Source organism: Leptonychotes weddellii, chromosome 2, assembly GCF_054177405.1.
Source record: "Leptonychotes weddellii isolate Sample4059 chromosome 2, ASM5417740v2, whole genome shotgun sequence".
Taxonomy (NCBI): domain Eukaryota; kingdom Metazoa; phylum Chordata; class Mammalia; order Carnivora; family Phocidae; genus Leptonychotes; species Leptonychotes weddellii.
Window position 1 is genome coordinate 137321228 of NC_138370.1, and position 17194 is coordinate 137338421.

Here is a 17194-nt window from a genome sequence, read left to right on the forward strand (position 1 = left end):
AGGGACGTGCCTTGGCATTAGGGATTTGGATCTGAAACTTGATAGCTATAGATGGTGACAATACTGGAATTACCTTGTTACTCACCCCGGAGGCTGACACACCAGCCAGGTAGCTACGTTGTCGTAGATAAAGTAACAATCCTGTCATTCCGTTATCAGCTTTTAAAAAAGTGAATCTTTAGCACCAGTGAAAGGAATGTTGTTATTCTACTCCCTTAAAAGCTTTAAAAAGAAAAGAAAAGAAAAGAAAAAAGCAGTATCAGTGAAAGAAAACTTGTTACTCAACATCTTAACACCCTAGCTGATGATCTGCTCAGAAGGGAAGGGATCAAAGCTCTCAGGATAAATATCCTCACAGACTTTCAGAACACCTATATAACCCCTTCATAAGCACAAAGTTTTCCTCACAGTTAAGTTTGTGACCGAATCACTTATTCCCTGAAAATATTTTATTCATCCTGGTTTGATATTCTCCCAGGCCTCTTACAACGATGAGGAGACATTCTTTATTTTTTATTTTTCTACTTTGCCAAGGTGAATTATGGAATCAGGCAACTGGAAGATTAATATGGGGGCACTGCATCATTTACCACCAAATGATCATATCATTTCCCCCATAACAAAAAAGGATGGAGCCTAATTATGGACTAACCCAAGGAGATTTCTTTCTACTTGTTGTCACAAGAAGCAATGCTTCTCTAATTTATTTTTTAGGGGGATGCAAATGTAAAAGTTTGTGTTAATTCAAAGTTAAAGTGTAAAATAATGAATTTTAAGCCAGGAAATGAAGCTCCCAGAGATTTAACAGCCTCATGTGATATATCTGGTATAGTGAGGATTAGAGCGTAAACCTAAATTTTCTTTGCAATTGTGTATATTTGGAAGTTAGCTTATTATTCAGTGACCTTCAGAAATCTTGAAAGGTTGTCAAATAATAGAGCAGAATGTGAGAGAGACCATCTTCCTTGATGATCTCTAAAAGTCCTTCAGATATCTCCGTGCCCCTGATGACTTACAATCGGGGCTAAACGCTCCAGCATCACCTAGCTTTCAATGACCTCTAGAGAGTCCTTCCAGTTCTGTGTCTCTAATATGGAATTTTATAGGCTTTTAATGCCTTTTCAATTATACCATTAGCTATTTCCCTGCATAGCTGTAGCTCTTTTAAGAGATCAGATGTAGAATGCTGATAAGAAATCGGTTTCTGTCCTTTATTAAACAATGAGATTTTATCATTGAGGGACTTCACATATATAGAGAGAACCAGCATCAAGGGCTGACGCTAAGTCAAATTTCCTGCCATGTCTCTACGACAATGTGATATGATCACTACAGAGCCCCCCCCCCACCTTTCTAGAACTGTCCAAAAAGGATGAACCTGGTTTTATAAAGAATCAGCACAGCCAAAACCAAGCTCATCATCTTCTCCCAACACAAACCTGCCTCAGCAGCAATTTCACCAAGTCTCCCAGGCCAGAAGTTTCAAGGTTTTCTCTTTACTCCTTCTCACAGTTACTTTCAAAGGCCTGTATGTTCTACATCTTAAAAAAAACCTCTCATCTATCCTTTCCCCTCTATTTAGGGTGACCGCATGTCCTTGTTGTCCAGGACAATCTTGATTTATGCCTGTTGTCCCAGCGCAAGTATAAACAGTACTCCCTTTTGCTCACGAAAGTGTCAGAATGGACAACAAATGATGTGGTCCATTTGGGACGGTCCTGCCTTCCCATCACCACAACTCACGTCAAGTCCTCCTTGATTCCTGCCTGGATGGGAGTTGTAGTGGGCGGGAGTAGTTGCCCAGCTGACTTTTTAAAAATTTTAACTCAGTGCCAGCTCTGTATCAGGCCCAATGTTGGCACCAGGTCAGGCTTCCCTGTAAGGCTGTGAGGGGCGTGCACAGGAAGCGAGTGAGGCTGAAATTCAGCCCTCCCTTCACCTGCTAGGCCATGTATTTTGGTGCAGGCTCGGTTCTCCTCCCAGGAGGAAGAGGCGACTTCTTCTTGGCACAAAGGCATCATCTACTTGCCAAGTCTTGTACCCTCTGTGCTGCATCTGCCCGGGGCGGGGAAGGGCCGGGGGGCTTTTTCCTAATTTATATAAAGACACTACAAAAGCTAAAGGTAGCCCCTACTTTGTAGAAATTACACTCCTTCTTCAAGTCTGTCCCTGTTCCAATCCATTCCCCTCTTCTGTACTGACCTTCCTATGCTGCAACCCTGATCTTGCCTCTCCGCAGCATCCTTCAACAGCTCACTGTCATCTATGAGCTCCGGTCCAAAGTCGTGGGCATGGTGTGCAAAACCCTTGGTCGTCTCGTATCTGCCTTCTCTCCAGAGTCAGCTTTCCCCAATTCTCCCCATACACACCTTGCTTCAGCTATGCTGGACTTTTTCCAGTTATTGGGATGTGCCAAAATCCTTTGCACTGGCTTTGTCCTTTTCATGTGCTGTTTATCTGGGCTGGGATCATCATCCATACCCCATCCCACCACCTGACAATCTATTTACTGTTGATGATGAAGGAGGAGGAGGGAGAGGAGGAGAAAATGAAGTGATGATAAAGATGATGAATAACTATCATAACAGACTGTTAGATAGAACAACTTTTCCTGTGCCTGGAAATGGAGCTAGGATCCACAACCCAAAACTACAGATGCCACATGTTCCCACATTCTAAAAAAGAGCCACCAAGAACTGGAGCAGAATGTTCCCCAGTGCTAAAGGGTCTACAACAATCAACCCCTCCCAGCATATTCACCCCTGCTCTACATAAGCTGGTTGGGGGCGAGTGAGAGCCCAACGGAGGACACAGTGGGGTTCTCCTCCCCTTCATGCCTGCCCCCTCCCACCCAAAGAAGCCAAGTGAGGGGGGGAGCAGCCAACATCTCTGTGGTGTTTGCAGAAATGGGAGACAAATAGTCCATTTTCCAGTCAGATGTCTGCTGGGGAGGCAGGGCACAGAGGGATACAGCAGGGAAGGCCACATGGCACCCTCAGCCTCCCACAGATGCCATCGAAGTTTGCTGGCCTGGGAAGTCTTGGAGATGCCCCTCCCCACCAAGAAGGGTGTTTGCCAGGTACATGGACCCACTGACAAAGTTTGGGAATGTGCTGTGGGTTGGGGTGGGGGAATGTTGAGCTGAAAGAGAATAGAAAAAGAAGGAGCTGGGGGGCAAATCTCTCATGTGCCATTGCCCTTCATCCAAAGGCCACCAGGAACACATCTGTAGTCAAATACGTTGGCTTTCTTACTGTAGCAAGAGAGAATGGGCTCCACATGGAACTGCGGAGTTCCCGAAGTTAAGAGGGTGTTAGAAAGAACCTATTATAGGATTTGGACTCTGGTTGAGTAATTCTGGGGACGATTTAAGGAATCAGGAGTTCACTCTGGATGGAACAATTCTATGATTATCTCAATAACTCTTATCTATAGGGAAGGCAGACTCGAGTAATAGAAATAATTGGTAAAGCTGCAGTCTTTTTTTTTTAAGTTTTTATTTAGGTAAAGCAGCAGTCTTGTTTAGTGAGAGAGGGGCTGCTTAGTATTTTGTAGCTGGCACCTTGTCTGGAGTAGGGAGAAGATCTTGCCCTTACAGCCCTCAGAGGAAACCAATGTTCCCAGCACCTTGATCTGGGGCTTCAAGCCTTCAGAACTGTAAGAAAATAATTGTTGTTTAAGCCGCCTCATCTGTAGTATTTGATTATGGCAGCCCCACAAACTAATACAGACCTATAACAAATAAAGAGATTAAATTAGTAACAAAACACGGTCCATGAAGAAAAGCTGGGGCTGAGATGACTTCACTGGTGAAGTCTACTAAACATCTGAAGAAAAATTAATACCAATTCTTCAGAAACTCTTCAAACAAACAAACAAACAACAGAAGATGAGAGAATACTTCCTAACTCACTCTGAGGCCACTGTCACCCTGACACCAAAACCAAAGACAACAAAGAAAACTGTGGTCCAGTATCACCAATGAATACAGATGCCAAAAACCTGCAACAGCCTGTTAGCAGACCAAACCCAGAAACATACAAAAAAAAAAAAAAAAGGACTATACATCATGACTAAGTGGGATTTTATCCCAAGCACGCAAGTTTGGTTTAACGTTCAAAAATCAATTAATGGGGTGCCTGGGTGGCTCAGTCGTTAAGCGTCTGCCTTCGGCTCAGGTCATGATCCCAGGGTCCTGGGATCGAGCCCCGCATCGGGCTCCCTGCTCCGCGGGAAGCCTGCTTCTCCCTCTCCCACTCCCCCTGCTTGTGTTCCTTCTCTCACTGTGTCTCTCTCTGTCAAATAAATAAATAAATACAAATCTTTAAAAAATAAAAAAAATCAATTAATGTACTATGCCATTATCAACACTGATCCTCTCAACAGATGCAAAAAAGGCATTTGACAATTCAAAAGTTAAAATTCCAACTCTTGATGATAAAAGCACTCAACAAAATGGGGGATAGAAAAGAATTTCCTCAACCCGAAAAGACCATCTATGAAACACTCACAGGTAACATCATCCTTAGTGGTGAAAGACTGAAAGCGTTCCTTCTAAGGTTAAGGTCAGGAGCAAGAAAATGATGCCCACTCTCACCACTTCTATTCATTATACTGGAGGTTCTACCCAGGACAATGGCCAGAAATCAATCAATCAATCAATCAATCAATGGCAGAAAGATTAAACAGGAAGAAGTATAAAATTCTATTTGCAAATGACATAGTCCTCTCTCCACACCCAGGCTTTTCCTCTCACTAGAACTAAAGCTGAATAGGTGACAATATCTTCTTTCTTGGAAGCAAGGAGTTGTCAAATTTCTTTGTCAAGGCTCCATTTTCCTGCCGTTTCTCCTTCCTCTGAATAAGCGCATCTGTTCCTATTTCCAGGTGCTCCTCGTTGGTGCTCTCACACCGTGCAGGTGCCCCCTTCAGTGACGAGAACGCCGCTGTTCTTCTGCTTCCCGGGCGGTGAGGAACCCCAAAGGAACTCTACTGTCCCACCACCACGAAACCCCGTGGAACTGGTGTGTCCTTATGTGGCCTCTCAAGTAAACTATTTGCACTGGACTCCTTGTTCTAGGGGTCAGGTTGTGGGGAGGCTAAACCTATGACAGGATAGTCATAGTGGGTCATCTCAACTTAGCTGACCTTGACCAATTCATAATGTTACAACAGAATAGGAAATATCAGAGTGCACTCTGCATTTGTTTCAATTTGGGACTGTATACTGGGTTCATGTAAACTGTATCTCAAGTGGGACAAAGGCAAGAATATTTAGGAAAACTCTGCTCCAAAGACTTTTCATCGTTTTACAAACAATTGTCATGTCAACATATGACCTTGTAAAGAAAAGTGTCACTTTCCCAGAATATCTAAGGAGAGGCCAAAAAGCAGTGCTAGGTTTTCCGGATAGGAGGATGCTTGGTTTTTTTATTCCCCGAATAAATTTTGTGATTGTATAATTTTCAAAAAAGTTTACAGGAATCCTAGGAAGGCTGATGAGTGACATTATATATTGCTGGTGGCATCGTGTTAGCAGTCCTATAAATCCTTGGATTTATGCTAAGAAAAAAACTTTTCTAAAGAACTAAAAGGTGACATGCAGAATGATGCACATTGCAATGTCGTGTGTTCAATAAAAATGGAAAGAATTTAAATGTCTGGATAGGAGGGATTTGAAGGACATACTCTCGGGAAAAAGAGACTTTAAGGGTAAGTCTGCAGAGCACTTTACAGAGAAACGGAGGAAAGTCTGCAGAGCACTTTACAGAGAGACGGAGGAGGAAATGTCAGTCCTTTATACCAAAAACCTCATGGGACTACTGGTGAAAATTGCTTCGGGTGCCTCAGTGGCACTCCCAGCTGTGCCCTGTTCTTCGGAGAGGTTTGTTGGAGATCCAACACAATTTAGTATGAACTTAAGGCAATGCAACAGCTCTCATGAATTCAGAACTCACACTTAAAACTTGACTTGGCGTAAGAGAGCACAGGGGCAGGGGTCCATTATGAAGTTCCAAAAACGAGGAGTGGTTGGCAATGATTTGTCCTCTTAGCCCGGCACCCAAGATCACACCGGGCCTGTGGCCAACGGGGACACAAATCCCCACGTGGGGTTTTAAACATGAATTGTTATTAAAAGAGTAGTCAGTACTCAGGTCTCCCAGGCCCACGGAGAATTTAATAGATTAAACACAGGGTCGTCTCAAAGTCGTTAAGAAGTATAAATATCTGGGCAGGGAGAGGCGCCGTCTCAAAGTCGTTAAGAAGTATAAATATCTGGGCGACCCCGAGGGACTGGGGAGCAGTCCGCGGGGCTGAGGGCAGGGGCCCGAGCGGAGCCGGCGGGGCGCGCTGGGAAGCGGACGCGAGACCGAGGGCCCAGGGCCCGCGCGGATGCCCCGCCCCGTCGGCAGGGGCGCTCGAGCCGGGCGGTCCCGGGAGGCGCGGCGCGGGCGGGGCGGCCGAACTCTCACCGCCCCGGGGTGTGGTTCCCGCGGCCGGGCCGGGCGGGGCGCCGGGTTTAAAGCGCCGGGCTGCGGGACCCGACTCACTCGCGCTCCCGCCGCCTCCGCACCCAGCCATGGAGCGGCCGCCGCTGAGCGTCCTGCTCCTCGGCGCCGCCGGGTTGCTGCTCCTGCTCCTGCCCCTCTCCTCTTCCTCCTCTTCGGACGCCTGCGGCCCCTGCGAGCCGGCCGCCTGCCCGCCCCTGCCCCCGCGGGGCTGCCAGCTGGGCGAGACCCGCGACGCGTGCGGCTGCTGCCCGGTGTGCGCCCGCGGCGAGGGCGAGCCGTGCGGGGGCGGCGGCGCCGGCAGGGGGCACTGCGCGCCGGGCATGGAGTGCGTGAAGAGCCGCAAGAGGCGGAAGGGTAAAGCCGGGGCAGCAGCCGGAGGCCCGGGGGTGAGCGGCGTGTGCGTGTGCAAGAGCCGCTACCCGGTGTGCGGCAGCGACGACGTCACCTACCCCAGCGGGTGCCAGCTGCGCGCCGCCAGCCTGAGGGCCGAGAGCCGCGGGGAGAAGGCCATCACCCAGGTCAGCAAGGGCACCTGCGAGCAAGGTGGGCACGAGCGCTTTCCCTTCCGACCCCGCCCCGGCGGCCGCGCGCCCCCTGGCGGATCAGACCCGACAGGGCGTCCGCGGTCGCGCTGTCCCGCGAGGACTCCAGTGGGCATCCCGGGAGACGGATTCGGGGGGGGGAGGGGCTGGCAGCCGCCGAGAGGCATGGGCGACGCCCCCTCTCCTCTTTTTTTGGTGGTTTTATTTTGAAGGCTTGTTGCGTGCGCCGAGAAGTGAGGACTGGCGGGGCGAGGGTATATATAGAAAACATTTTCCGATACCACAGGCTCCCGCGTCCCAAAGGCTCAGCCAGCACAGTGCTGCCCCCACTCTTTTGGAAACCCAAGATGTCGTTTCCTCGTCCTTCTTTCTTGGCTCCGGTGGATAGGTGGAAGTGAAGTCAAGAGAGAGGGGTAAAGAGTTTGACGATGAAGTACACAAGTAAGGACTTTCAGAGAAGTTCTTTGTCCTACGTTTAATTGGCTAGACTGTAAGAATTTTAAAAATTGGATTTCATGGTTTCTTAATATTAAAGTAATTCACTTACTGGAAATTAAAGATTCTCAAACAATAATGTAGCTAATTATTTGTGGGCAAAAAGTACAAACTCTTTGAAGAATGTTTTTATGAGGTAGTTTATATTGTGAACCTTACGACCATTTTTTTCTTGTCCCATTTTTGTGTAATTCGTCCCCAGGATGCACTGTTCAGCAGGAATGCCTTTGAGGTTATGTTTGATCGTTTATTTTTTTTTTTCCAGACAGGTCCAAACTTGCCATAAATGAAAAGGGAAAATAAATAAGAGTCTGGACTTGTAAGGGGGAAGAAACCTCAGAGATTTTAACTCTGTCTGAAATGAAATTACTGCCTACGGAAAATGTTAAAGGGAAAGTTAGAGATCCAACCTTGGCAGTCCCTCTCCTGGCCCCAGCCAATGTAGAAAGAAGGAGGGAGGCAGTTCTCTTGAAATGACAGAGACAGTTGCTTCTTTAAGCACACCTCAGACTTTCTCCACACTTTCTAAATAATTTCTTTTTTTAGAGCTTTTCCCAGAAGTCCATATTCTGATAGGTCGTATGTCACTAATTTCAGAGTTCACTACTGAAAGCGTTAAATCTTAACTGTTGACTGTTTAGATTATTGTCACCTTAAACTTAGAAAATCACAACCCAAAATAATTCATAGACTTTTCCAACAAAAATAGTCATTTGTTCTCTTGGATCTAACTTATCAGTCATTTCCTGAAAAGAGAAATGTATGCAGTTTAAAAACTCATCCCAAATACTGAGATTTTTCTTATAAGCATTCCAAGGGGAATTTTTCCCCATAGTCTTTCCAAATCACTGGTACTTGCTTATCAGAGCAGAAGGTTAGCTGGATGATTGTTTAGGCATTGTTGCCAATTCTAGCCTGTAGCTGGTTTTATCCATTTTTCTCTCCTGCTATGTGTGTCTCTAAACACACAGTGGGATTATAAAATCTTGAGATGGACAGTCCTATAGAACTAGTCCTATCACCTCATTGCCATCAACACTCAGTTCCTCAGCACCTTTCCAGACTGTAAACCCCATGAAGATATGGACCTGGTTTTTCTTTTTGTTTGGGAAAATGTTAAGGGAAATAGCATCTAAAACTGGAAACCTTGACATAAATTAGCCTTTTCTTCCCAATCTAAATTTAGAGATATGGGGTCTAATGCCTGGGAGCATTTATTATGCCAGAGTAAGCAGAAAAGAATATGAGGTCTACCAGTGTACTTTTCTACAACAGAGACAAATGGGGCCAAAACCAGATCTCCTAATATATTTCTCCTGATGTGGAGGTGTTTTGACAATGACAGAGGCAAACCTGACAGAGTGCCATTTAGTACTGGGACTCTGCAAAGAATAGGAAATGCATTTTCTAGGTTCCTCCAGTTATTTCTACCCTGAGAAGAAACTTGAGTTATGCTTCCTCAGGTTTTGAGAGAAGGGGGGCATTCTTGTTCATCTAGTTAACCAACACTTATTGAGCATATAGCACATGTCAGCCCTGTGCTCGGTGTTTTATAGCCAAGGATGCACAAACAGATCTGGTCTTGCTGATTAAGAAAGTATCCGTAGCTGAATCACAGATCTGTACCTCTGAAACAAATAATGCAATATATGTTAAGGGAAAAAAAAAAAAAAGATAGCAGGAGGGGGAGACGAACCATGAGAGATGATGGACTCTGAAAAACAAACTGAAGAGGGCGCCTGGGTGGCTCAGTTGGTTAAGCGACTGCCTTCGGCTCAGGTCATGATCCTGGAGTCCCGGGATCGAGTCCCGCATCGGGCTCCCTGCTCGGCAGGGAGTCTGCTTCTCCCTCTGACCCTCCTCCCTCTCATGCTCTCTGTCTCAAATAAATAAATAAAATCTTTAAAAAAAAAAAAAAAAAATGAAAAACAAACTGAGGGTTCTAGAGGGGAGGGGGGTGGGAGGATGAGTTAGCCGGGTGATGGGTGTTGGGGGGGGCACGCTTTGCGTGGAGCACTGGGTGTTATGCACAAACAATGAATCGTGGAACACTACATCAAAGACTGATAATGTAATGTATGGTGATTAACATAACAATAAAAAAAGTAACCATACAAGTTGCAATCTCACCTCCCTGAGTGCCTTCCCTGGGAGACCCTCCCAATTGTCCCCTTCTTTTCTGAGATCACCACTTACCTACCATCTGGGGAAAGATCTTGGTCTGCCTGTTTTCTGAACCTGTGGTAAGAGGCAAAGCCATCTTCTCAAAATTATGTCCAAAAGGTAATGAGCTAATCATCTCAAACCTTGGAACTGCCATCATGAGTTTAGTGCCATTAGATCTTATTGAGGTCCCTGATGTCATGAGTAAGTGGAAGAGGGGATTTGACAATTCAGTTTAATAAAAAGTTATAGAGGTGCTGAGATCTATAATAAAATCACACAGTTGGAAGAGAATATGGTGCTCCTTTATTCTGATTCTTGGTTAACACCTTTTGTTCGTGGTTTGTTCATGGTCCTTTAAATCCGAGCTTCTTAGTGATTCCATTTCAGCCACCTTGGGTCTCTGTGTTTAGTACTTTTAGGACCAAGTTCAAACTGCCTAGCTGGGCATACAAGGCTGTTTTCCATAGCTATATGATTTGTATATGTATGATTACATAAACCTGATTTAATGATTCGATGACAAATCATTGGTCTCCGGCCTGTCTCCCCTCCCAGGAGGTGGGGGGTGGGCCTGAAAGTTCCTTCCCTAAAACTGGAACTCAGAGAAGTTCTGTGTAATTTGTCCCCAGGATGCACTGTTCAGCAGGAATGCCTTTGAGGTTATGTTGATCGTTTATTTTTTTTTTCTCCTCTTTTCTTCAACCCCCTTATGGTCCAGTCACAGTAAGTGTTGCTGTTTGCTATTGTTTGCAGTCACACCCTCACTATCTTTCCACTCTTTGAACTCCAGGCCTTCAAGAATCAGCCCATGTCCCTTTCTCTATGAAGCTCCTTAACCTCCCCCCACCCTGCTGTGTTCCACCTACCCTGTACCCCCATAATGATGTCCTTGTCCTCCTTCAGTTTTCTGTAGGCTTCCAGCCATTTTTCAACAATATTTATTGCACACATATTGTGTATATGTAAGCAAGAGGGGTTCTAGCAGAATGGTGAGACACTGAACTCTAGAGCCAGATCCCTGGGTACGCATCTTAACCCTGCCCCTTATGCTTAGGCAAGTCACTTGACCTCTTGGAACTGGGTTTCCTCACCTGTAATAGAGGGATTATAATCGTACCTGTCTCAGAGTTGCTGTTAAGATTCAGTGTTGTGGAAAGCACACAATAGATATGCATTGTCATTATGGAACTTGAAAGTAAGCTCTATGAGGAAAGGGAACTTTTGCTTCCTGATCTATGCCTACATCAGTGCCTGGCACTAGTAGATGCTTTAAACATACGTTGAATGAAATTTACCAGGCGTTCTTCTAGTCTCAGGGCAAGCAGCCTTGAATAAAATAAGGTCCCTTTCTCGTGGCTTTTACTGTAAGTTTTAGACAGAAACATTTTTATTTAATAGCATGTGCTGTGAAGAATGTACAACAGGGAAATGGGATGGAGGCTAGGGATGGAGGATCAGTATTAAGTGAGGGCGGGCCAAGCCATGCAGAGGATCCATGTGGGGATTTCGACCAAGGGACCAGAATTCCTGAGGGAAAAACAAGCTCTGCTGGTTAGTATAGCACTCCCCATTGTCTCCAAAGGGCTCTTTGAATGTCTGTCTTCCCCACTAGACTAGGAGCACCCAAAAAGAGGGACTCCATCTTATAATTATTTATAAATACAGTGGCTGGTGATTAGTTGGACACTTGGTAAATATTTGTTGAATAAACAAAGGAATCCATGTAAGAAGGGGCCTTCCCATTTGGAAATGCAGGCTGTGGACTCTCCTGCCTGTCTGTTCTCTTTTCTCCTTGTATATTCTGCCTTCCTGAAGTCTAGGCCAAGGAATATATCGGACCGTTGACTCATCTTCCCTTCCTCTGCTATCCTGAATTCTAACATTAGGTGGTCACTTTTCCCTCCAAATCCCAACATTTCTCCATCCCCTTTTTGGTAAGAATTAGGTTCAGAGCTGTAGAAACTGTTCTGTAAATAGAAAAAGCTTCAGTAAAAGAATTTGGTTTTCAGAAACTCATTTCATTTGATGGATTTTAAACATTTGCTCTTTGAGAAGCTCATTTTAGGTTATCAACATAAAAATGAGCCTATCATTTAAATGTCTTTGTTGTATTACTATCCACTAATGAGTTATGAATTTGTGATATTGTGATTTACAATAAGTATATATGTGATCTTAACTTCATTTAGGGCAAAGCTCCTAAAGCCCTTGGAATTTCCTAAGTGGAGGGTGATGGGGTATCTTTTGCTGTGTTAATGAGTGACTTTGGGACTGAGGAGGGGGCAGGTTGCCTGCCAGTTGAACCAACCACTTGATTATTGGGTGGGAACTTTCAGGCCCACCCCCCACCTCCTGGGAGGGGAGACGGGCTGGAGACCAATGATTGTCATCGAATCATTAAATCAGGTTTATGTAATGAAGCCTCCACAAATACCCAGAAGGATGGGTTCAGAGAGCTTCTGGGTTGGTGAACATTGGAGGTGCTGGGAGAGTGGCGTTCCCAGACAGGGCATGGAAACTCCAACCATACCCCTTTCCCATACATTGCCCTACACAGCTCTTCTGTCTGGCTCTTCCTGAGTTGTATCCTTTTGTAATAAACTGGTAATTTTGTAAGTAAAATGTTTCTCTGAGTTCTGTGAGCCCCTCTAACAAATTAATTGAACCTAAGGAGGGAGTGGTTGGAACCTCCAGTCTGTGCCCAAGTCAGAGGCACAGGTGGCAAACTGGACTTGTGATGGGCATTTGAAGGGTTGGGGGTGCAGTCTGGAGTGACTGAGCAGTGCGAGTTAACGCTATCTCCGCTGTCAGAAAAGGACACCCAGCTGGTGTCGAAGACTAGCTTGGTGGCATGGAAAAAATACGTTGCAACTGGTGTCAGAATTGTAGAACTTTACTGAAAGTGGAAATAGCGATTTGAGAATTAAATGAAATTATTAATGGTCTGGTTTATCTCCAGGGATGGGGGGGAATGGAAGTCCGTGCAATACTTGTTAAGCTAACACAGTTATACCATAAGATGGTCACAGAGCCCAGAGGAGGGGGATCCTTCACCCGGATTTGTAGAAAAAGAGCCAGAAATGACTTGCTGGAAGAATAAGGTCCTGAGACAGGGATGTGAAGGAATTGGCTGCAGCAGAGCTAGCCCGGGAATTGGAATGGACTTAGAAGGGAGAGGAGACGAGTATTAGCAGCAGAAGGACTAGCACGTGATCCCATGGGGCTGCCTTGCAGAGAGAGGGAGCAGCGGTGGCAGCTGGACACCTGACAGAGCCCACTGATGGAGGGAGAAGTTTAGATGCATCGAGGTTTAGAGGCGATCACAAGAGCAGTGGGACCTAGTGAGTGATATCATTGGATTTATGCTTTTTAAAAAATCTATTGGCCACCCTTAGAATGGATTGGAAAGGGGCAAGACTGCGGTCAGAGACTCCCATTAGGAAGCTGTTTAAAATAATCCCAGCAAAGGATGCCTAGACTTCTTCACAAGACGTTCAGTTTCTCAGATCTTAGAAGCATGGTCAAATCCGGATTCCTAACCCTTGGGGGCAAGCTGTGTGTTACTTGGGAGAGAGGAGCCCATTGTGCTGTGCTTTTTTCTTATAAATGACTCCTTACAAAGTGTCCTCACATCGCTTGCTCATTAGCTAGCCCTGCTCCCAAATTACAGCCACTTGCTCATTTCAGGAAGCTCTTCCTTTCTCTCCCACAATCCCCATTCCTCTCTCTCTGCCTTCAGATCAGACACAGAAAAAGTCATATTCCAAAAAAGTCTACCCCAGCTTTTAAAACTTTTCTGGCCTCCTTTGCCCTTCTTGAGCACAGAAACTTCAGGACCTTAGCTCATTCTTTCTTTACCTAGTTTTAGTCACTGCATTTCAGGGAAGATTTGCAAACCTGAAGAAGGTTTAGAAAAGAGAATAGGCAGCCTTGGAAAGGGGACTTAAAGGACTTAAGATTCTTTTCAAGGAAAGTAATCCAAAAAACAAGTTAATGTTTCTTCATGGTTGGGAATGAGTTATTAAATGAAAGGTGCCTGACCTTAAGTTCTACAATTCCTCAGGAGATGGAATTAAAGGGCCTGGAATTAAGTAGCCATGAGGCACATTTAGATTACACAATAGGAAGAACTTGCTGGTAAAAAAAAAAAAAAAAATGTGGAATACCGTAACATGCTCCTGTGGGAGTCCAGAGAATTCTGTCTCAAAGATTCTCTTGTGGAGAGCTGAGAGAGAACCTAAGTGAGGAGGGGAAGCCTGTGGAAGAGACTGTTAAAAGTTTTAAAGTCTTTGATACTCTAGACCTATGAGATGGAATGATTGAGCTAAGCAGCATCTGTTGGCACCACTAAGTATGATTTCTATCCTTCCCCTAGAGCCTGCCCTCCGGGTTTACTGCAGACTTGCCTTCTACAAGAAGCTGCCTTATAAGGCTCTCTTTGGGTAGTTTAGTGACAACACTCTTGGATGGAGCCCAAGGCCAGCCAGCCTTCCTTCATTCTAAATTCCTCCCCACAGCGGATAAGATTATGGTGCTTCCTTCACCTCGAGCTACCCCACAAATGATCTCACCTCATCTGTTTTTAATTGTAAGGCAGCCTCTTGCCTTTAGCAACTATTTTAAGAAGGGACCCTAAATTATCGTCAAAAGAACTTTTAAGCCAGGGAGCATATGAATGTAACCTTTTTTAAAAAATTTAGATCCAGGAGTGGCACTGTTAGATTCCAGGCAGGAGAAGACTTGTGAGTGTATAAATGAATGTCAGCTTATTTTAGGCAGTTCTAAAGATTTCCTCGTGAGACCTTTACTCTTCAGGAAGGTGGGTGGGAAGTACTAGAAATGTCTAAGGAAAGCTTTTCCCAAGCCTGTTCTGGGTGGGTTTTTCAGGTCGATAAGACCCACTACCCCACAAAGCCTACAAAAGAAAGTGACGAGGTCAGGAGACCTTTTGTTTTTGTTTTGTTTTTACTTCAAACTGATGTGTTAAATAGTTGAACTCTTTTATCTCAAGTTGGGTTAATGGCAAAATGATCTGGCGCCTTTGAAAAAGCTAATGTGTTGAATTGACTTTACAGTTCTACAAAGGAGGTGGGTGCGGCTGATTCGGACCAGCTGGAGCACGCACTAGCCCCGCCTCCCTTAGTTCCTCCGTGGGTCACCAGGGAGAGGAGCCGGCTGTGGAAGGGCCTGGGCCGCAAAGCAGGCTGAGATTGCAGGGAAGGTCCGGGTCCGAAAAGTAAGAGTGGTTCAGACCTGGTGAAACAGACCTAGTAACCCAGTGCTGACAGAGCTGCCTTCATACGGGATGAAGTTACAAGTACGTACAGTGAGGGGGCCAAGGACAAGCCCACGTGTCCAAAGTAGAGTTTACTATGACAAAGCAACACCCTCAGAGCTTCAGGATAACCCATGTAATAAGTGAAGGAACAGTTTAGTGTACCTGCTGCACAGGATTATTGCGAAGGTCAAACTGTGGAACGGGTATGAAGTCACTGTAGGATGTGCAGCACCAGATCGATGTAGGGCCATTCTTGACCCTGAACTCCTGTGGGGCAAGAATGCTACATGGTGGGCGCCTGGGTGGCTCAGTTGGTTGGGTGACTGCCTTCGGCTCAGGTCATGATCCTGGAGTCCCGGGATCGAGTCCCGCATCGGGCTCCCTGCTCGGCGGGGAGTCTGCTTCTCCCTCGGACCCTCCCCCCTCTCATGTGCTCTCTCTCTCTCTCTCATTCTGTCTCAAATAAATAAATAAAATCTTAAAAAAAAAAAATGCTACATGGTACCTTGTAGGTAGTGAGAATAACTGATGTTCGTGGGTAGTTGATGGTTAACTGAGGGCTTCTGTGCATTTTTGCTCCTTTGCTACTCACGGCAGCCTTGGAAGGTAAGGGGAGTTATCCCAGCTTCCACAAAAGGAAACTGCAGGTCCGCCATCCACACAGCCAGTAAACGGCGTTTCTGGTGTATAAATCTGGGTATTCTCCAGGCTTGCTGTTCAAAGTGTGGCACCTAGACCCGCAGCCTCAGCTCTCTGCACTTTCTCCTCTGTAAACCTAAAATTATTTCAAAATAAACAATTAAGGGGCACTGACTGGCTCAGTCGGTGGAGCAGGCAACTCTTGGTCTCCGGGTTATAAGTTCGAGCCCCAAGTTGGGTGTAGAGATGACTTAAAAATAAAGTCTTAAAAAAAAAACAAAACTCTTCAGTGTGGAAAAAGTTTTAAGAATACCTTAATGAATTTATCTTGCTTGTATTTTCTCTTTGACGAATTGACAGGGGATAGATGATACATTCCAGTGTAAATAGCTCTAAAAGAGCTCTTTCAATGAGCATAAACTATAAATTCGTTATGATAACAAAGGTAATGTCCTTAAGTTTACTTGGCTTTTTGTGGTAACAGGGATGCACCTTATAATAAATGTCACATATTACATTCAGGGAAGGATGGTATTTCTTAAATGAATGTATCTAAGGGGGCCCTGGTACAGATACCTGAGCTCTGTCTAGTGTCAGTCCTTCCAGGGCCAGATGGGGACGTCTCCTCAGTTGCAGCCAAGAGGCCCTGGAAGGGCCAGTGTCCTGGGAGAACCTGGCCCAAATAGTTGCCCAAGCAGGGCCTCTTGGGGCATAACATTTGTGTGTGGTGTTTGATCATTTGCCAGGCTTCCTGGTAACTCCCGAGTAGGGTGAAGAAGCAGAAAAACCTCTAAGATAACTGTCAGCACACTCCAGTGTTCCTTTCCCCTGAAGTTTGAGCTCTGAGCACTGACTGAGCCCTGCTCCCCCAGCACCACTCTGGCATCAATTTTCCCAGCTGGGATCATAATATTTAGTCCACATCTAAACTGTGATTCGTTGTAGGGCTCCTCTCTTAGGGAATTGAAGCTTTTTTTTTTTTTTTTTTTTTGGTCCGTTGGGTGATGACTTGGAAAAGAAGGAAAATCCTTGTAGGGGGTTGAGAACTCAAGCATAATCCATTTTGACTTTCTGAGAGGAAAAGAGCGAGCACTTTAATATTCTAACAGGCAGAAATGCAGCTGACTTCAATCACCCTGTCCTTTCATGTTGTTTTTCTTGAAGAAGGGATGTCCTCCAGCTTTTTTGGAGGCTTGTCTTTTCCCTGAATGAGAAAGGCTCAAAGACATTTCATTTACATCACGGCAGATTAGCCAGCCAGCGGTCAAGTGGTTGAATGGGGAAAGCTTTAGATCTAACATCTGTTCTGCTCTCTTCTGGCCTGACCCCAAGTGAGGGAGAAAATTTTATCAAGAAGTAGACCTCCTGGAACATTCAGAAGGTTTTGAAAGAGACCACACAGAAATGAGGCTTTAGGAATTTGGGTAGCCCGAGCCTGCAGGATGCAAAGCCTGCTCCTTCTCCATGGGAGCTTTCAGAACTTTGTGCTCAAGGAACAGAAATCCGAAAGTGAATTTCAGTAGCAGCTGCAACAACTACCCCACAGCCCTGGCTTCCGAAGG

General features: G+C 45.5%; 1 protein-coding gene and 1 long non-coding RNA gene across 2 annotated transcripts in view; both read left to right on the forward strand.

Annotated features, from left to right (window-relative positions):
* Positions 1–6541: 6541 nt before the first annotated feature.
* Positions 6542–17194, forward strand: part of IGFBP7 (insulin like growth factor binding protein 7) — a 71174-nt gene continuing 60521 nt past the window's right edge. Inside the window, exon 1 of the mRNA XM_081812331.1 lies at positions 6542–7055. Within this exon, the coding sequence (XP_081668457.1) occupies positions 6581–7055 (475 nt within the window). The 5' untranslated portion in view covers positions 6542–6580. The remainder of the gene's footprint in view (positions 7056–17194) is intronic.
* On the forward strand, positions 7062–9120 carry LOC145720190 (uncharacterized). The gene is made up of 2 exons (XR_014143012.1): positions 7062–7487; positions 7815–9120. It is a non-coding gene; the product is annotated as an uncharacterized LOC145720190 (long non-coding RNA).